This window comes from Talpa europaea (assembly GCF_964194135.1).
Source record: "Talpa europaea genome assembly, chromosome: 10".
NCBI classification, from domain to species: Eukaryota; Metazoa; Chordata; class Mammalia; order Eulipotyphla; family Talpidae; genus Talpa; species Talpa europaea.
The window spans coordinates 30282314-30304735 of NC_140077.1; the positions used below are offsets into that span (position 1 = coordinate 30282314).

The 22422-nt window shown below is 33.3% G+C and overlaps 1 protein-coding gene across 6 annotated transcripts; it reads right to left on the minus strand.

Annotated features, from left to right (window-relative positions):
- Positions 1–1091: 1091 nt before the first annotated feature.
- MAPK8 (mitogen-activated protein kinase 8) lies at positions 1092–20387 on the minus strand (the record flags this gene model as incomplete). 6 transcript variants are annotated; one of them, XM_084245881.1, is made up of 11 exons in its annotated part: positions 1092–1228; positions 4143–4220; positions 6697–6760; positions 6869–6993; positions 7222–7404; positions 8703–8774; positions 13220–13385; positions 14101–14239; positions 14329–14387; positions 16723–16852; positions 20266–20387. In XM_084245881.1, the coding sequence occupies 11 exons, from the start codon at positions 20385–20387 to the stop codon at positions 1092–1094; spliced, it is 1275 nt and encodes a 424-aa protein (XP_084102007.1). The 6 variants fall into 6 exon arrangements, with proteins under 6 accessions (XP_084102007.1, XP_084102006.1, XP_084102008.1 ...); XM_084245880.1 differs by having other exon boundaries at positions 1092–1237; XM_084245882.1 differs by lacking the exon at positions 8703–8774 and adding an exon at positions 9140–9211.
- Between the last annotated feature and the right edge of the window lie 2035 nt (positions 20388–22422).

Below are 22422 nucleotides of genomic sequence, written 5' to 3' on the forward strand. Positions count from 1 at the left end.
CTTTGGAACCTCCCAACAGTTAGTACAAATATAATTATGCTAAACAGGTAGAATCAAATGGCCAAAAACACCATGCGAACTGGTGCTTAACTGACTGATACTTTAATAGGAAACTGGAAAGATCCAAGGATCTAAGGCTGCAGGAAAGGGAAAGACCAGACTCTAGATCATTGCTGGGACTTACAGCCTGAGCAGATTAACTCAGTGTATACAAAAAAAGGCTCATAGCTAGTAGAAATGAACCATCTGTTTATTTGTATTGAAATGCATTATTCATGAAGTATCCTCTTGACTTTATGTGATCATAAGTTTCAAGCATGCCACAAATTTGCAGCAAACACCATATTCTTTTCACTTATGTTGGGGGGGACAGAGGGGAAGGAAGGTGGTGGCAGACACACAGTATCTTCAAAGACATATTCTAAATTATTCTGCCACTTAGACGATGGGGCTTTTTGCCAAAATTCATATAGGATAACCTACCAATTATAATAACTATGTTAAGATTGGCAAGTGGCAAATATTGGAGGTTTTCTTTTAACACGTTCATCATTTACAGTAGTTATTCCTGAATATGACTGGCTACAGGTTATATTATTCCCTCACTGCTCTGGGGTAATTTCATTGATAAGCACATAACCCTGAAGGATAGCATCATGAACAAAACATTTGAAATAAATTCTAATAAAAAACTATAAAAATCTTAAATAATTCATGATATAGGCAAGTCACCACATAATAGTTGCTTTGATAAACAAAATCTTACAAAATCAGTAAAAAAAAAATCAGCAGCATAAGATAAAGCAAATATGCAAAAATTTTAAACCATGATAAAATAATTAGGTTTACATTATACAGTTAATTACAGCAAAAATACAATACAGTTTTGTTGCTGTTTTAAAACACAACATAAGTTTTAAATTACATCACTTGAAATTAAAAAAAATAAACTACTTTACTACAAAATGAATTCTACATTTTTGAAAAATCACTCAAAAATAAGACCACTGAATTGTTTTCAAAGTAGTTCTATCAATGACTAAACGATTCCCCATCCCTCCTACCTCCCCCACCCCCCAAGGCCCAAGTAGTCATCTACAGCAGCCCAGAGGTCCAGCTGATGCTTCTAGACTGCTGTCTGTATCCGAAGCCAAAGTCGGATCTGTTGACATTGAAGACACATCATTGACAGATGACGATGACGAAGGATGCTGAGAGCCACTGATCACTGCTGCACCTGTGCTATGAGAAACAAAACAGCAAATCAGTTGCAGAGAGAATTGCAGACCAATTTACTTGTACTATACTACCTGGTAAATAATTTTTCTCTTAGGTTTAGAAAGCTTGCTGAAGATAAGTACAAGCGATATTCTACAGCAGAAAATTCTGAAAATGGCTGGAAACTTGGAGTCCTGGATTTTCTACTAATTTTTTTCAGTTCAAGACAAGAATTTAAGCTGAGGCTCCTTAAACGGTCTTACAGTAAGATTGATAATGTGCTTCAAAGTGTTTGTGAATAATGCTGATAACACCTGAAAAACCACCTATATTACATTTTGCTGGAGAGAGGATCTCAGAGAGATGTATGACTCAAAAAGCTAACTACTGTCCTATAAAAAATGACTGATGATATATTTGTACTGTAAAGTCCAAGCAACATTTCTGGTACATCCTGTTTTAAAGCAAAAATCATTAGAAATAATAAAATCATTTTCATTGGATATGAACTTAATTCAACTGTCCTGGTTTACATGAGCTAACTGGACTTGTTTGGGTCATTCAAGTGCCCTCGCTAGGTAGACTCGGGTCATGTTATTTCTATTCTAATATTTACTAACTGTAAATATGAATTTGTTAGAGTAGGGACGGAGTGTTTCCTTAGCCAAAAGTTGTCTAATAAGCATTTCCTGGATTTTAAAAAGTAATAGGAATATTTATCCTACAGAAAAACCCTCTCAAGGGAGTTGGGTTGGGAGGGCAGAGGTTAATGATACTGTGGGGTGGGAAATATGCTAAAGGTGATTCATACACTAAGAAGGTACTTTTCAATCACATGATAACTAAATAAAGGTCACCCCAAATATGAAAATATTTTATGGAGATTATCCAAGGAGACATTGATGAAGTAAAAGCAATAGTTTCCAAGTTGAGGACTAAGGAGAAGTTTCAGACACCCAAAATGCTGAAACTAGACAGGCTGAGCCACTGGTCCAGAACCCAGCATCTCAGTGTTTGAGATTATAACTCCATTCTGTCAAATAATGAGCAAAAAACCACATATATGAAAGATCCTCTGAGAGGGTTTCATCACATGCAATAAGAAAACAGCCAGGTGAGTAGGAACAGCAAATCTTTAGGTTGGTGTGGAGAGGACTTGGAGACAGAATGGAATAAAACAGAGAGAGACAGAGCAGGTGATAGAAGGTGAAATGGAAAAGGAAAGCAGATTTAGTACATCAGATCTGACAGAAGTAAAAAAAAGAAAAAAAAAAAAAAAGATAACCTTCTAGACCCAAGAAAGGTCAGTTAGGTTCCCAGTCAGGGTAAAGTGAAGAAACTATACTTTCAACAATGTAATCCATTCAACACTATAGAATGCACTTTTCTGACTGAAGGATACTCAATATCATGGTTAATTTTCAAGATTTGTATTGAAACTTTTAAATCATGAAGGCTTCTACCACATATACATTTTCATGTCTCTCTCTTTTTTTTTTTTATAGAGGCATGTTTTATTTATTTATTTGTTTGTTTGTTTCTTTGTTTGCTTATACATGCACTGGGTACAGTCAGAAGCGCGGGAGGGTGAGAGAATTCACCAGAGCCAGAGTGGGAGCAGAGCAGGCAGAAGGACCGAAGTACACTGCTGAGAGGAGCAGCGGGCGGCAGGAGAGGTCTGCGCGCCATGTGGAACCCTCCTCCGGTGGCCGGGGAGCAGCCGGGGATCGAACCGGCGCCGCAGAGGCTCTGGGCAGCTTCGCAACCCAGCGCTCAACTGCTGCGCCACCGGGGAGGCCCTCATGTCTCTTTTTTTAATTCAAATCTCTTAATCTGATAAAAATTAACTTTTAAATGTATAACCAGTTAGGTCTTTAATGTGAAAATTAAATACCTAAGGAAAAAAAAAATACTTGTTTTCTGAACTTTAAAACAAATTCTTAAATATTTGAGTGGCAATAATATGGCAAATATTTACAGTATCTGGGTCATTTCCTTAAAGTCTTCACATACTCAAAGCATGCAAACTCACATTAATATTAGTCAAACCAAAATAAAGACAGGAAGGCAATTCAGTGGGAAAATAAATATATTTCATTTTTAAAAATCAAGTAAAAATGGTATTGTGATTATCTGGTAATTTGATTTGTCAAAGACCATTCTATGTTTTTGTATATAAGCAACAACAGAGTATTTTTATAACAGCTTAATTTACTAATACACTTCTTTGCAAGCTGTTAATTGAGAATCCAGACTATGTCAAGTAATCTGTAGTCCTGTCCTTTCCACTACCTATTTTGTAACCATAGATAAGTATTGACCAACATCTAAATTTTTCACATATAAATTAAGAATATGACTGTTCTGCTATCTTATGAGATTAATGAGTTTACTCAAACATTTGACATCACTAGGGTATTATGCTGAAGTATAAAGGTCTCCTCAATAATGGACTTTTCAAATCCTACTCAAGCCTATCATGAACAGTTCAATTTTACTAGTATATATCAATACAAAATCAATTAGTTAACCATGCTAGTAAAACATTTATAACTTTTTTTACAACTAAATAGTAGGTAATTGTTGAAACCAACTTATATATTTAACAGGCTCTATGCTATAATTTCTTCTTTAATGACAAGAATACAAAAAAAGTTTTAAAATTCTGTTCTTCAGTAGAATGTCAATGAAAGAAAAAGAAAAGATATGCACTTTATGAATATATTAGGTATGATGTATTGTTACAACAGTGTAGCAGTGCTTTAAATTTAACTGCCAAATTGTTCTTCTTATAATGATTATAATGATTAAACTTTAAATAATGATGACAGCAAATACTGAAAGAGCTATAGGTCTCAGGTCACTAACGGTCTCACAACACAAGAAGCAAAATGTGATTTAACTAAGCTTATATTGTAACCAACCTAAAGGAGAAGGTTGCCCCCGTATAACTCCATTCTTGGTTCGCTCCTCCAAGTCCATAACTTCCTTGTATATTAATTCTGAAAAAGACATTAACAAAAACAAACTGTTCAAAGCCTGAGAACCAAGCTCACAAGATGTTTTAAGCAAAAATTTACACACATTAAGTACTTTAAATGGTGTCCTTACAATGGCAGAAGTTCTGCAAGTGTTAGCCTAATATTCAAAGGTGTTGTTAATTCCTCAATCCTTAACCATAAATTATTTTGAAAGAAACAAAATCTCTGCCTAACTAATGTTCCTAAAGTTAGATTAAGAATAGTGCTGAATTTAGAAGTTTTATCTTTCTTACTCCACTAGAACTTTGTAATATACCATACTATACCATACCACGTATCATTGTGTACTGAAAGACTTGCTTAATTCTGTCTCTGTGAGAACTAGAACCATGTTTGTCTTATTCACTTCTATTTCCTGATCCCTGGCATAGTACCTGGTACACTGTAGATGCTTGCCCACATACCTGTTAAGATTTTAAATCAGAGTGTGTGGAAGTTGCTTTTATCAGAGTGGAGTATAAATACATTCCTACTAGGGGAAAAGAAGCAGGCAGCTACACTGTCTCTGTCAAGATTTTCCATGGAAATCTTATTCTTTTATTAGGTGTCTGGGCAGTAGGTAGACTGTTGTGAGGTCTGCTCCAAATAAAAAGATACACCACAGATGCTGCCTTGCTTGTGTGTACTCCTGTCCTGTATTTTTTTAAGTAATCTTGATGTCAACTGTGATCTGCCTTGTCAGTCTGAATATCTACTTAAGGAGAATTTTCTGGTGAATGCTACCACACCATTCTTCATCTTCTTCTTTGGGTCATGGAAGTCTCTGAGATTTGCATAAATGCAGTAAATCCTCCTCTGAAAAAATATACATGCAAAAAATGTTCCACAAAATTTTAAGCCATCTGTAATTCTTAAATTTTGGATGAAGAGCCTCTGATTACAGAATATGACAACATTTATGCTGGTCAATGGTTAAACAAATGGATATATTGTAACAAACAAGAGCTAGAGACACCTAATTTTGCCTGCTATGGTAACCTTCTTGGGCTTGGAACTAGAAAAAGCAATGTGTATGAATGGCCTTGGTAATAAATTTTTACTATGATGCTAAAACTCAAGCAGATCTTGACAAAAGTAGTACTGAACTATACTTGGGGGTAGGAAAAAAAGGTAGACTAAAGGCAAACATTCTTAAAGTAATCAAAAATGTTAGATATAGCTGTATACAAACAAAAATACTACGTTTCAATGATTATAAATTGTACTTTTTCATAGATTACTATCTCTGAAATTGGGTGCAGTGCAACTGGCAGTGTTTTCTCTTTCTTACTGGTACATAACCATGTGTTTTACAATAGGTGATCTATTATGAGTCTATGAAATACCATAAATGTCTATTGTAAATGTAATGATACATACAAATATCAGGTAGATATTAATACATATTCTGGCCCACAGTTCTACCTGTATATTACTTGTTACAATACATTCTATCCATTTCCATCATTCTGGTGGGCTCTACAGAGTCTAAATATGTGTCTTCCAAAGACAACTTGTAGAAAACTAATCTCTGGGAACTCCTGAGAAGAATCATATTCTTTTCTCTCCTCCCAAATAATTTATAAACACACACGCACACACAGATGTGTGTGCGTATGTATGTTCAGATCTATACCTCCCTGTTAGTCCCTTTTACCTTCCCACTACGCAGGTTCTTAGTTGTTTGTAATATGTCTTCTGTCTCCATTTTAAGATTAGGCAAGAAATGCAGGTCAAATGACTTACCCAAAGTCATGTAACCATAAAAGGGGTAAGAACATTGATAACAACACAAATGAAGGTAAACTGGATCTAGGTATTACCTGGCCCAAATGTCATCATTGCATCTTTCAAAGAAAGAAAAATTTTAACATTTCCATGACTATCAAGGTATTAATATTCACCTGCATTCATAAAATTACAGATTTGCAAATATTAAAAAAAATCTCACTCTGTTGGCAAGGGTAGGGGTAAAATAGCTTATACAACGCTGATAGAAATGTGAACTGCTGTAATTTCTTTGGAGAGTAATTTGAGAATAATTGTAAAATATCCATTGGTCAGGCATATCTCCTAGGAGTTTTCTTTGTATTAAGATATAATCACATATATATCAATAAAGTAAGTGTACAAAGTATACAGCCATTTATGATCAAAACAAGCTAGGATAAGAGAAGGGTGCGATACCAAACACACATATTTGTCTGTTTGGAGAATATGGAAGAACACAAAGGTTCCAAAAAGTGCTCATATTTCTGTGTCTGGGAGAGAGCGGGCATGAGAGATTAGGATTAACTCAGGGAGGGAGGGAGACCTTCTACTTTGGTGAAAATTATCATATTACCAAATATCATGACTGACAGAAAATATCTTTAATTTTCCTAATGTGATGAATAAATCAGTATAAAAAGCCAGGAGCCATTTCTGTTTCATCTCTAAGGAATCCAGTGCACATTACCTTTCCATTCTTCTATTGTGTGTTCCCTTTCATCTAACTGTTTATCAGGTATTTTTGGTGGTGGCTGAAAAACATAAGACAACAATAAATGAAAAGGTTTCCTTCAAAATCTAACTTTAATTCTAACTCTTAAGATTAAGTACAATGTATTCTTTAAGCATTAAGAACTTACAGCTTCTGCTTCAGAAGGATCATACCAGACATTGATATATGGGTGCTGAAGAGCTTCATCTACAGAGATTCTTTTAGATGCATCAATTACCAGCATTTTGGATAACAAATCCCTTGCCTGACTGGCTGCAGAAATAATGATGTTAATGTACATATATTCTCATAAAGGCTGTTAAATTATCGACATATTTCAGAAATTTGCAATTATCATTTAGCAAAAAATGTAAGTTTCAAAAAGAAGAGATTTATCCGACCATCCAGCAATAACTTTGGGTCATGTCCCATAAAAATAATGAATACACACACACACACACACACACACACAGATTAAATATATATATTTATAAAAAGTACCTTTAAGTTTGTTGTGTTCTGAGTCAGCTGGGAAAAGTACATCGGGGAAAAGCTTTTCAAAGCTATATCCAGCATATTTAGGTCTGTTTTCAACATAAGTCCTTACTGTTGGTTGCAGTTTCTTCATGAATTCAGGACATGGTGTTCCAAGCTGTTCAATAACTTTATTCCACTGATCAATATCTATTATCAAGTAGCTAAGAAAAATACTCTGTATCTAATGTTCAACACATTAGTCATATCCAATTAGAGTAAAAAGAAAATGGCAATTTAAGAAAAATCCCTAGAAAGAATGTGGCAGTTATAAATCTTATAGGTTATAGTCACCTTGCAAAATGCTATGATCTTAGGTGAACAGAAAGGATCAATAAACAAGCTTTCCAATCTTATTTATTGTGTGTGTCTAATAACACTGATTTTATCATAAAAATGAAAGCTTAACCTCACAAATTCTAAATACAAGGAACTCAAGTAATAATAAAATTGCTATCCAGTTACTCTATATGTAAACTGCACACAATTCTAGAATACAACATTTTGCCTTTTATCAATCTTATCAAAAAATATGAAAGCATTTCCTAGAGGATAAAAAAATACTTCTTATACTCTGTCCTGGTTTTCTGAGTTTTCCAGAAAATGGCTTTGATAAAAGTGGCATTTTCTTTTTTAACTTGTGTTAATAAATTTTTTTAAAGCTCTGAAACTTACAAAATGATTTGGTGTTTTATACTTCTAAGGTTCGTATTCTCTAATCTCCTTTCTCCTAGTCTATAGCACTCCCTGCAGACTAAGACCTAAAAAACCTTCGTATTGTAAATCTACTGAATATGGCTTCCCTATTCCTTCTAATAACACAATTCTAAGTATTACAAATTGACAAACATGTAACAAATCACTGCTAATACAAATATTAAAAACAGAAGAACAAAAAGCATGAACCCAAATCTACTCATCACTATATAAAACTATTACTGCTGAAGTTCTCAGATGAAAAAAAAGATCAGTATGTTGAGTAATGAGAACAACTAAAAACCACAAAACGCACGGAACATAAACAAAAATGAAGATATGATGAGGGGGAGGGAGAGGGAGGGAGAACAAAAGAAAAGGATGGTCAAAAGCAAAAGACAGTTCCAAAATTCAAATTTAATTCCTAAATACTTATAGATTTACTCAAGTATATAATTATTAGAAAAATTTGAATGCAAGCCATGATTTTTGATTTAGGTTAGATAAATCAACTCAAAGCCAGCAAGTAGTTATAGATAGTTGTACTTGAGCAGTTTTCAGAATTAACATATGAAACAATCAATAAATGAGGGAAAGGAAAGTCTGTCAAATAGTAGGTGGTATTTTGAAAAAGTAATTTAGCAATACTTTATTATTAGGGAGAGACAAAATACATTATACCTGACCAAGCTGAAGTGCTATCATACATTTTGACCTTTAGAAACTACATTTTAGGCCAAAGATAAGGATACGATCTGTACCTGGGAACAAAACACCACCTTTGATCATTTCTCCCATGATGCACCCAACTGACCAAATGTCAACTGAAAACAAAATGCAATGACATTAACATAAAGATTTTGGTTAAAATAAAAAAATATAGAAACAGTAAAAAAAAAAAAAATCACGCACACCATGTATACTTCAAAATTATAAAAAGCAGTATAAAATAAAAATGAGTGACAGTGAATGTGCTCTAACTACCAGCAGAGACTGTATGTCCTACTGCCAGATGCAGCCTACAAATACTTCAGCTTCTTATCTCAACAATTTTTGAACTATAATAGCCACAAACTTTGTCTATTTAAGAAAAACCCTTATGTATGAATGTACCATATTCATTTTCATTAGCAAACATAAGGAAGCTCATCACCTAACTAATTAAACTGCTGCAGCAGCACAAGGATACAGTCCCTTCCTGGAAAGAGGATTTTGTGGCAAACCATTTCTCCCATAATGCACCCCACAGACCATAAATCCACTATATGTTTGCAGCACAAAAGAAGGAAAAGCAAAGCAAAAGGTTGTTAAAATCAAAGAAGCATAATATGACTGCATTATATAAAAACTGCAAAACATCACAAAAAGAAAAAAGTGATTGTAATTTTAGCTAATGGAATATTTAAAACAAATTATTTTTCAAAAGGTTTTGATTCATGAAAGCAAATATGGAGTATGGTCTTTTACTACATATCTAATTTTAAAGTGAGAGCTATGCACAGAAATCACATAATTAAAAAACCTACACATTTCACTGAAAATTTGTTTATAAAATATAAGATAAACACAGACTTTGTTAGTAAGTCTGAAAATTCATACAAGGTAGCCAAAAAAAAGAACAAACAAACCTGATAACCATTTTTTGGTTCAACTGTGCATTGTACTCTCTCTTTAAGGCAAATAAAGAAAAAAAGCATGAGCAGAAATAATCTAGTGTATTACAATATTTAACAGAAAGAATGCATTTCTATGAATAAGTATAGTGAAAAAGTTCATATAAAGCTCTTCAGAAAATTTCTAACTGGTTCATAAATTGATTTCAGAAGTGCTATGTTTATTTTGAATTGGAAGTCATTTGTTTTCTTGGCAACTTCATACTACATTTACTCAACTATCCTAAAAGGAACAAATGTGTAGAGAATGAAAATCAACTAAGAAAACTTAGTAAAAAGAAGTATATTGCACATTTTCCATTTAAAAGATTTTCAAACCCATAAAATCAAACTGCTATTGGCTTGAAGTTACTTTTGCCTGGATACATTATGAAATTTCCCACAGATTTATTATCTACAGAATCTCCTAGACTTACAGATCCTCATCAACTTTAAACAGAAGCGCCAATCAATGCCAAAAAGAATCTGCTAGATATAGTAACAGGCAATTTTGGGATCTTCACCCATTACATTCAAACTAACTAAACATCCTGACATTTTATATCTTTGGGTTTAAAAGTCAGATAAAAAGAGGAAAAAATAAGTACTTAAGTTTAACAGAAGAGGGAAAAATACATGATTTAAGGAAAAAAGCCTTAGAAACTTGCATTTGTTTTTAAAGTTTGAAGGCCCAAATTTTTATTCCATTTATTTATTTATTTAATAGAGGCATGTTTTATTTATTTATTTGTTTGTTTGTTTGTTTGTTTGTTTTTTGTTTATACCTGCACTGGTTACAGTCAGAAGTGCGGCAGGGTGAGAGAATTCACCAGAGCCAGAGCAGGGAGCAGAACAGGCAGACTGACAAAGTACACTGCCGAGGGGAGCAGCGGGCGGCAGGAGAGGTCTGCGCGCCATGTGGGACCCTCCTCCGGTGGCCGGGGAGCAGCCGGGGATCGAACCGGCGTCGCAGAGGCTTCGGCAGCTTCGCAACCCAGCGCTCAACCGCTGCGCCACCGGGGAGGCCCTGAAGGCCCAAATTTTTAAACAGCAAAAGAGGAAAAGGGGAGGAATGATATTAAAGCTATACCTTTTACCTACATTGCAGGATTTAAGAAATTAAAGCCTGTATTTTCTAATACACTTTTTTTTTTTAATAAGAAGTCTGCCAGTTCATTACAAAATATGAGATGCTAAATAGGAAATAATTTTGGAAATCCTGTGGAACTAAAATTCATCTATAATTTCATATTAAAACACATACAAGCTCTTTTATGTTTATCGCATGATTCAATTTTCATGGGTAAAATTTAGAAGAAATGTTAATACACAAATCAATTCAGCAAACATTTTTCCAGGGTTTTCATCTTTAGCAAAAATATATTACAGTAAGTTTTCCCTCTAAAATAACCAGCTTATGTAGGCAACTTAAGAAAAACATACTTTAAAGATAGTAATTGGGTCAATGAAGACTTTCTAAGAACATGCTAAGCTTAAACCATAGACAAACTAGCTTTATAGGGTCTAAATGCTTAGTTAGTAGGCAGTTAAAATATATCCCATTATATCACACTTTTCAAACAGCTTTGAGGTAGTTTGTCATAAAAGACAGATAAAACAAAGTTGTTAAAACAAGTGATGGTTGGCAGGGGTGGTGTGTTAGTGTCACTAAAAGAAGGAAGTTCTTAAATTTAACTTTGTAGGCTAGTTATCTTGATTATCTGACTTGGTTTCCTAGGGGGGAAAAGGCAAAAAGGTGAGCTACATGCTACTTATGTGGAACCAGGAAGCATGTTAATTCTTTATATGACAGTTTTACTTGGTGCTAACTTACGGTAGGGAGCTTGTCCCAAAATCACATATATAGGATACTGTGTGACATATTACACAATGTCTATGAGAATCAATGGCTTTACAGCAAATGCAAAAGCAATAATCATGCTGGCCAGTTGATGTATCAATTCTCAAAAGAAAAAAAAAAAAAGAGTAGCACTAAATCCAACTTAATGGATTCTACAGGTATAAGACAATTTTAGGTGGAGAGCAAGAAAACAAAACTGCATGTTTAAGAAAAGAACAGTAAAAGTTTAAAATATTTGTTTTAATTAGCTTGGAAAAGGAAAGGAAATTAAGCTAGAATTCCTAATTCATTATTATCTTTTATCAGAAAGAATCCTGAAGGGTGATTTAACACAGTTTCCTGATTCACTGTGAACTGTTGTTCCGGATTTCTTGTTAGGAAAAATGTCTAGGTTCTATTCTGGAGAATATAGTTGACCCTTGACCAACACAGGTTTAAACTGTGCACGTCTATTTATACTCGGATTTTTTTAAATAACTACATTAGAAACATTTTTAAGATTTATCACAACTTGAAAAAACTTTCATATGAAGCAAACAGTCTAGAAATATGAAAAAGTTATGTTGTAAATGCATAAAATACGTGTAAGTAAATAATAGTCTATATTTTAGGGGTAGCTGGGGGCAAAAAATAGTTATTTTATCATTTACTACTATAAAATAAACAGAAATCTATTGTAAAAAGTTAAAATTATCAAGACTTAAACACAAACATACTGTATGTAATGCAGTGCATTTATATTCCAGAGAAATATAAGCAAACATAATGATGTAGTGTTAAAACACAGCTGCATAAAATTACCAGCAGTGCATACTCTATTACTGTAATAATTCATAGCCACCTCTGGTTGCTACTGCAGTGAGCTGCACTGTTACAAGTATTCACTGGAAACACTGAAGCTAATCCTCACCCCATGAGCAGTTTCTCTCTCCAGTTATACTGGAGAAAAAACTTATACTCAAGTTTTTCAACTGCATGGCAGCTATTATTAACATCTATGGTGATCAAAGGTCATATGTATTTTAGATAAAATTACCACATTTTAAAAATTATAGTTAAAGTCAGTAAGATCTTGTGTAGATTTTATTCTACATATCTAAATTCTGAGATTTCAATAAAATTTCTTCATTATATAAAAATTTTAATTCATGAACTACATTTCTGATAATTTTCTTCAATCTTGATTCTAACACTAATATATGTAATTGAATATATCCATACATAACAATGCTATTTAAGGCTGAAACAAGGCTTTTGTAAAAAACTGCTTCTTCCAAAAGGTGACCTTAATTATCCATTAGCTTTGTAGAATGGCCATATTGTAGCTCTTAAAGTTTACAGTAAGTGCTACCGCTAATTAACTTTAGTATTATGGATTTAGAAATATGTGCAAAGGTTACTAATGCAAATTAGATTACTACTAAATTGTCAGGACACTACATACTTTCCTGAACCCAAGTTAAAAAAGCTCAATATTTTCAAGTTACAGGCAAGCAAATGGCATATATTCTGCTACAGGAGTAAGGACAAAAAATTCCTTATCCACCAGTTATGTATTCATATTGAAATAATAAGGACCCTGAAGTTTTTTCAAATATTTATGACAAAATTTATAGTTATTTTCAAACTCTTGAAAAATGTTTCAAATTGATAAACATCTTACTCTGTGCACATCAGCTAAGTAATTACATAAGAAAACTAATAAACAAAAACAAATAAATCAGAACAGTATTTCAAGTAAATAGTGTTTGCTGACCGTTTTCTTTGTAGCCCATCCCTAGGATGACCTCAGGTGCTCTGTAGTAGCGAGTCACTACATAAGGTGTCATCATAAAACTAGTTCCTGCAGTCCTGGCCAGTCCAAAGTCAAGAATCTTCAAAGTGCAGTCTGATTTTACTACTATATTACTGGGCTTTAAGTCCTTCAAAAAATAAAGATAAAAAATGACTGCTATGATAAAGATTTTACAGTTCACAAGTTCACTTGTAAAATAATTCATCTACTTGTTCATTTTTCTCTCTATAATGGGACATCCATACCAGATTCATCAAAATAGGTGAACTTGAGAAATGATATCAGAATAGATGAACTTAAGAAATAAGCTTGATGACATTTTAAATTTATGAATATATACAGTTTTTAAAGAAGTCAGTAATGCTTTATTTTTTAGCAATTATGATTAGCTAGAGAATTTTGATAAGAGTAAGTGCAATTTGGAAAGGCATCTCAAAGTTCACATGCAAACTATTACAGCAAAAGAAAAAGAGGCCTAAGTTGGCATTTACCAATCAAAAATAGGTCATTCTATATCTATCTTAAGCAAATATTATCTGACATTTCAAATTGGCAGGAGTAGAAGTTCAATTCTAAGGCACCAAAACATTTACCAGTTTTTCCATTACTGATTTTCCCATCTGAAATCACAAATTTACTTATAACATTTTTGTCTGCCTATAGAGGTAAGACACCATTATCTTGGTGCTACAAATCCATCAAATTACTTGTTGATGCAACGAAATAATTCTGTGAAGAATTTTCCATATATGACCCCAATCTTAAGGAAGTTTATGCTATGATCATTAAAAGGAAAGCAGCACGTCAATGATTGAAAATTTTTTATTTTTTTTCCTACTAACCCGATGAATAATTCCAGCAGAGTGAAGGTGCTTGATTCCACACAGCATCTGATAGAGAAGGTATGACATTCTTTCATGATCTAGTTCCATTTGAATCACTTGGCAAAGATTTGCATCCATGAGCTCCATGACAATGTAACTTCAGGGTGAAAAAACATGACAGCTTAAATGCATAGCAACAATCTAAGAGTAATGTACTAACAACAGAATTTTAATGATCATACTTACACATCCTGAAATTCTTCTAGGGATTTCTGTGGCGTGAAAACATTCAACAGGCCAATAATCTATAGTGGAAGCAGAGATAAAAAATTGGAAATTGGTTCATAATACTTTCAATGAAGAACTATAAATACATGGGTTAAAAAAAATCCATCACCAGTTTAAACCTTTCAAATCTTATGACTCCAGTTACTTATTTCATATATTTAAACTTACGGCCAATGGTTGGTGGGGGAGAGAGGGAAGTGGAGTACAAAATATTTTTAGGGCAGTGAAAATACTCTGTATAGCACTATGATGGTAGATACACGTCATTAAACAATTGCCCAAACCCACAGAATGTACAAGAGTGAACCCTAATGTGAACTAAGGATTTTGGGTGATTACAATGCATCAAAGTAGGTTCACTGATTATAACAAATGTACTACTCTGGTGAGGGATATTGATAATGGGTAAACCCATGTGGAGGTGGGGGGGTGTTATGGGAAGAAGAGATTCTATGTGAATTCTGAAGTCCTAAAAAACTCAATTACAGAAGAGTTCCACACAATCCATTCCACTAATAAACACTCAATTATCAAGGACCTAACATTATACAATATATTATCTGTACATAATTTGTAAGCAAATCTTCAATACCTTCTGCCAGCTCTTACCCAACTCAGTATCTCTAATTAATCCTTGTCCTCCAGCTTTTCATAATACTGCTTTTCCCCAGTTTTCCTCATTCCCAGTTTATTCCACTGGTTCATTCAAAGGTATGCCAACCATTCTGTCTTTAATTCTCCTTTTTTCTCGATCTGTAGCCTTTTCCTGAGTGATATTATCTGTATCTTTTTCTCTGAATATCTTTATGTGGGTAATTTCTAAATGTGTATTAAAAGTCCTTGCTAAGCTTATGAATCTCAAGTATACATTGCCATGTCATATGGAAGCTTCAAAAACAATATGAAATTGAACTCATTATCATTCCTACCAAACTCATTTTCCAGGGTACTCTTTTTTTTTTTTTTTTAAGATTTATTTATTTATGCATACAAGAACCGGAGTACAGGTCAGAGGCGCAGGGGAGGGGGTGAGAGGATTCACCGGAGACAGAGTGAGGAACAGAACAGGCAGACTGACTGAAACACACTGTTGAGGGGAGCAGTAGGCAAGACAGGAGAGGTCTGCCACACCATGTGGGTAGCTCCCTGGCCAGGGAATGAAACCATGTTGCAGAAGCTGTGGACAGCTCCACCGTGCTGTATCTTAACTCCTTATGCCACCAAGCCCCAGAGTACCTTCTTCATTGCAATATAAGGCTCAGTGATTTTTGACTCCTTTTTCAGAATTTGCACTATAATATTTAAGAGAGTTGCCCATTTTATTGGCTGAACTCTTCCCTCCATTCCCTGTGCTACTACATACGTTAAATAAGGAACCTGCTCTTTAATATCCATGCATTTTTCCCCTTAATTAGTAACTACAACACCAGAAGCTTACAGAAATACATGGATGCTTGCACAGAGCTCTCAATACATTGTAGATTGTGTTATCTGTAATCAGAAAGTGTATTTTATAAACTCCTGTGGACAAATACCATGAACATCTGCAGTCAGATGCTTTTAATATACCACTTCATAAAACTATCCTTTCCACAATTCACTCCTACTTTATTTTGGAGAAATCATTCCATTAGGTAACCTGAATTATCAGTAGGCTTAATGTAAGTTTTAAAAAGTCTAATTATTGTCAAAGTGAGTGAAAGCTGTATGTTTAGATCTTTATAATTTTTAGATTTAGAATTAGGAATATTTTCCTAATTCTGCTTAGGTATTTTTTTAAGTTTCTGCTAAAATGATACATATTCAACATAAAGTCACCAGTGAGTATAGCATTACTTAAAGAGGTGTAAGCGAGGTAGGGAACAGTGATTTGAATTTTATATTCAATATTATTAAAGTTCCAGTGTTCAAGTATAATGGCAACTTCTCATCTCTGTGGTAAGGCTATAATTTTCTGACATGCTAGCCTGACAGAAAACAAATAATATGAGATATCAAGTCCAAATAAAGTTCTGCTACAACACCTATCCCTTTAAAACTCCTTTTGCAAATGCAGTATTAGAAAATTATACAATCTAAAAGAAATCATTTTTATATAACTTTAATAAAGTTGAGAAAAATTCACATTGTAAATATACTGGGTTGTCAGGAAGGTCATAAGGTATTTTTTCTGGGTTTTTCAAACAAAAATGCATCATGACTTTTCCAACAGCCCAACATACACCTTTTAGACAATGTTACAATGCTTCTGCAATTTAAAACCCCTAATATTTTAAGTTTTTGTTATTCATATATTCATGAAAAAAATCTTGATTTTATCTACACTTAGAATTTTCTAAAATGGTCACTTACATTTTTGTGATTAACACATTTCATAAGAACTAGTTCTCTGTAAGCCCGCTTAGCATGAGTCTGATTCTGAAATGGCCGACTTAGCTTCTTGATTGCAACATTTCTTTCAAGAATGGCATCATAAGCTGCACTGTAATAAGAAATTTAAAAAAAAAAACACTCAATAAAAAAATCTCTGAAACCGAATTCATGAAACCATAATGCAGTTTTCTTACTTTCTCCAAAAATAAATGCAAATGGATCAATTTCCAGTCTTTGATGTTCAACATGTTTCTTCTATATCTATACCGATTTCAGCATATTCCTCAATGTAAAGCATTGTTAACTGTTTCTTAAAACGCTAATGAATTCAAAGAGACAATGGATAGTGAAGACAGAGATTCTGCTTCTTCATTGGGGACCCTCCAAGATCTGTCTAGTATACAATGTACACTCAAATGTACAACTGTATGTAACAAGTATTTAAGTCCAATAAAGTCTAAACTGAGTCCTTCTTCCTGCATCTTCACCAAGGAAAAACAGAAAAAAGAACACACGTGGTCATAAATTCTAGTAAAAATATGTGCTGAAAAATTCTACATTAGGATGTTTCAACACAAAATGAATTTATAATGAGGAAGGTACATAGAGAAGTGGCTATATAAAAGATTGTTTTATATTGTAAAAAGACCTTAAAATTTTGTTTTGGAGGAAGAATTAAAAATCAAAATGTTTATAAATATGAATGCTAGATTTCAGGTCATCACAAAATGCTTCATACCTGTTAATGAAACACCTATAATTCTAGAAATGCAACAACATACTCATTACTCTTTATATCTTCCTTTATGACACTGATGAAACAACACCTTTCATATTAGACAGGTCAAAGAAACTAAGGTACTAAAGTATCTTACTAAGATACTTTATCTACTAAGATAAAGTATCTTAAAATCAAATAATATTATGATTGAAAAAGATAAAATCATTTGGATTCACCACTACCTGATACAACGCCAGAGGTTGAGTATTTTGCCCAAGGTTAGTTAGAAAGCTAAAAACAAAGCCATGAAGATTGGCCTTTTCATAATAGACCATCTAATACACTATAAAAAAATTTGTTTACCTAATATTTGGAAACTAGTATTTATTAAAATTCACTTGAAATGTGAGCTGTTGTGCGGCTCTCTCACTTATCACATACGGTGTAGAAATATGTGTATTTGGAAAATTAGCATGGCATAAATGGATGATCTATCTATATATCACATATATAAAACTATTGTCTAAATACAGTATACATATAATCAAAATACACATAATTATAATCTTTACTTACTAAATGCCATATTTACAAATTAAATTCTTAAGTTAATATAAATAAAAAACATTGTGGGTCATGAAAAAATTAATAGAATTTCTGATTATTTCAGATAAAGTTTGCTTTATTTTTTACAATTAAACTCATTCCTAGTAATTTTCATCAGTTAAGTCAAAGTAAAATTTCAAACTCTAAAAATGTTCAAAGTTATGTAAAGTGGTTGCACTATTTTGTATCAAAGGAAATTAGATTTTTAACTGCTATGTGCACAAATGAGAAACACATGGGGATTCAGAGCCCCCTATAAATATTTACTTACTACTGTCTGGACTAGTGCCCAAAATAATGCCTTTAAAGAAAAAATTCAGTTGACTCTGATAGTAACATTAACAGGTGTTAAATTTTTCTTCAATATTTGTCAGCATCATAGTAATAATATTTTATGACAGAATAAACAAAACAAAGATATTTATTCCTTAGATCAGGAACTCATTAAGAGGGCTTCAGGTTTCTTCCAGAGCAACTTTTAAAAAAAATTCTGGCATACAAATTTCACAGTACACTCACAGATGATGGTACAAAAACATTAATAAATCTTTAACCACTACTAAGTATTTTATAAATATACTCTCTCACAACAACCTTGTAAATTAAGTGAGAAAACAGGCTTAGAAGTGTTAATTTGTGACTTTATGAGTCACAAAGTTAGAAGGTCAAAGAGCCAGAATCTGAACCCAGAGTCTTTCAGAATCTTTCTCACATTGACTTTACTACACTATTTTCTTTACATTTAAATTTGTGGTTGGTTAAAATGACAATCAGTCAAGCCAATAATACTTTGTAAAATGACTCCATCTCTGTAATTCTTGCTATTATAAATTACTTCCAAAATACAGAAAAGAGAAAATGCCAGCAGTGTTCCATTATACAAATTTGTTTATAATTTAGTATTTTCCATAACTCTTCTGAATTGGGGGGAAAAAATTACCATAGATTAATTCTCTTCCTTCTATTCTCAGAGGTAAGCAGTATTCCAAGTTTGGTGTTTATGAATGTTTTTATACTTTTGTACATATGTATACATCCCTAAGTACATGGTATTATTTTGCACATTTTAAACTACATATAAATGACAAATTATGCATATATATATTCTGCACATTGTTTTTAGACAACACATTTCAGAGATTATTCCTGTTGATAAATACAGCTCAAGTTCATTTTAAATGTTGTATAGTATTTCACTGCATGAATATAACAAGTTTTTTCACTCTCCCATTGATAGATTTGATGCTTTTACCAATTTTTGCTATTATAAGTGGTGCTGCAAAGAATGCATCTCTGTGAAAATGTGCACATTTTTCTAAAACCTGGGAGAACTACAGGGTTCTAAACATTTATGATTTTTAATGTATTCCAAAACAAATCTCGTTTAAGAAGTAATAAAACATAATTATGCTTGAATGAGGCTTAGAATTCCCTAAAACATTAGATTATGCTAACTTAGTAATCTGAAATCATTGGCAGAACTGTCCAAAGGACTGTTTTGCATTTCAGTTTATACAGAAATATACTGATCAATAAAGCATACGTACACCTTTTGTAGAAATTAGCTTGTAAATCAGTTTTAAAGATACATATACATTTTTTTTTTAAATGGGAAGGAACTTTAATACAATTTGGAAACAATACAGGAAAGGCAAAGAATCTAGTTTCTAAATCAAGCACCCAAAGTTACCCATCCCCTCGTGGGTAAAACTCCATCCAAATGGGGTTGGCCCAGAGCAAGGCCCCAAAGCCTGCCACAAGTCTAAAGAAGATACATATACATTTTGAAAAACATACAGGGAGATATTAGCTGACTTCATTTCCCAGTGTAAAATAAGGTTTTTGAAATTCCAGAGTTTCATTATAACATGAAAGTGACGATTAAGGGAAGCTTCTTATTAAACAATAAGCTATGGGAATAGCTGTAGACATGTAATTAACAAGCATGCCACTTATTCCAAATATCCAAAGATATCTGACTTTACATGGTTTATGACCAGTACTTAACTATAATTTATACTTAGAGATGACTCATTTATAAAATGTTTTATGAATAAGATCACTATTGTAAAAAATTTATAACTTTAATGTAATTTTTATAGCTTTAATTTTTTGAGGCAAGCTAAATATTTACCAAGGTGTTGATAAACTGAAAGGAGAGAAGAATTAATGATTCTTTGAAAGTGAAAACTTACCATACTATTCCTTGAGCTCCTGAGCCTATAGGTTTTAAATTTTGATATCGTTTCAGGACTGTGAATGTAGAATCTCCAATCTCTACACTATAAAAATTGCTGTCACGCTTGCTTCTACTCATGATGGCAAGTAACTAATTTAATGGCTTCATCCAAAAAATCACCAAGGTGCTGCAAAATGGAAAAAAATGTGATTAAAAAAATGAATTTACTTATAACCTAAAAATCTGAGTGACCACCCTGTTAAACGATAGTAACACAGACTGCTAGATCATGTTTAAACAACTGCTTGATTAAAAAACACAATTAGGAAGAAAAAGCCAAACAGCCTGATTGGCCTTCATTGTATGTAAGGAAATGACCGATAGTTCAAAACAAAAACAAAAACTTTTACTAGGATAGTTTCTCTAATTTAGAAGTCAATGGTATTAATAAGTATACACACTTACTGGAAGACTAAAAAGTAAAAGCAAATTAAGTATAGCTAAAATGTTTTAAAGGGCACTTCCATAGCTTAAAATTTAAAGCCAGTCCTTTTAATGTGTTTATTTACAGAGTAAAACTTAAATTCGTATTAGGAATAGATAAATTTTCATGCAAAAATAATTCACAACTGCGTTTAGTGGCACAAGAAAGGGCAACAAATTGATAGGCTTTAATCACTCCTACCTAACAAATACAGAGCAGCACAGGGCATCAGTGCTGTAACATTTTGACCCCCAACAGTAACATTCAGGTATAATGCATATGTTGAGGCTGTAATGGTTGAAAGGATGAGAAACAGGATATCTCATATATTCTTGCAAAATAAAATAAGACGATACACGACAGATATAAAAATTTATATAAAACAGGGCCTCCCTGGTGGCGCAGGCAGTTGAGTGCCGCACTGTGGGGCTGTCCGCAGCTTCTGCAGCGCGGGTTTGATCCCTGCCGGCCAGTGAGAATCCCACATGGCGGGGCGGACCTCTCCTGTCTCACCCGCTGCTCCCCTCAGCCGTGTATTTTGTCAGTCTGCCTGTTCTGTTACCCACTCTGTCTCTGGTGAATCCTCTCACTCTCCTGCGCATCTGCCCTGTACCCCGGTTCTTATATAAATAAATCTTTAAAAAATATATATAAAATACAAAGATAAGACAGGCATTTAGTATATTAGGATATGAAACAAAACACTGCTCTGAACTATTGGGGACATCAAAAATAAACTCAGATTGATCACATTTCTTTATTATATGTCTGATTAAAAGCCAATGCAGGCTTTTCCTACCCATTTGAGATTTGGTTATTGACAAATCTATTATCCATCCTTACTAGATGAAAGTGACCTATCGAAAAAGCAGGTAAGGTAATTCCAATCTACTCATGACATCACACAATAAACCAACCATTCATGACTAAAGAATTACTGTTTCGTGTGTGTGAATATGTGGTTGTAAGACAACACTAACACAATTAACAAAAATCCTGAAAATACTTACATTACAATGCAAAGAAATAATTCAGCAAAATATCTGATGAACAAATAGTCAACAAATCTTAAGTGCCTACTGTATGTTAGGCACTGTATAGTGTCCTGGGACCAGATGGATAATTTGGAGGTTCATGAACTGACTTCGAACAGAGTTGAATGGAAGCCATCACACAATGGAGAGTAAGACCCCTGGCTGCTACTCAAAGATTATATACTATGAGAGGAGGGACAATAAGAGTTGGAAGAGGAAAACTAGACAGCTATTGTAATACCCTATATGAAAGAGATACAATTAAAATTAATGTGGATTCTTAGGGTTGAGTTAAAAATAAACAGAACTCCAACAGTGTAATTTAAAAAGAGAAGATAAATAAATCTGAAGCAATTGAGTTAAATAAATGATCTGAATGAATTAAAGGCAGGCCTGGAGAAACATTTCCAAAATCAATAACTAAATTAGTCTTGTAACACTCCGGAGAGCACTATTTGAAATGACAAGTCTCACAAATTCTGCCTAAGTAGACAGACCATAGTTTAAAGGAAAGAGATTTCCTAATGACTGCAACACTCAGGTGAAATACAGACTAATAGGATGCTGAAATACAGACTAATTTTCTACTTTAACTTGAATTCTCTATTTCCTACCAGAGTAGGGAAACAGAAGTGAGAAGAGAATAATTTCAGAA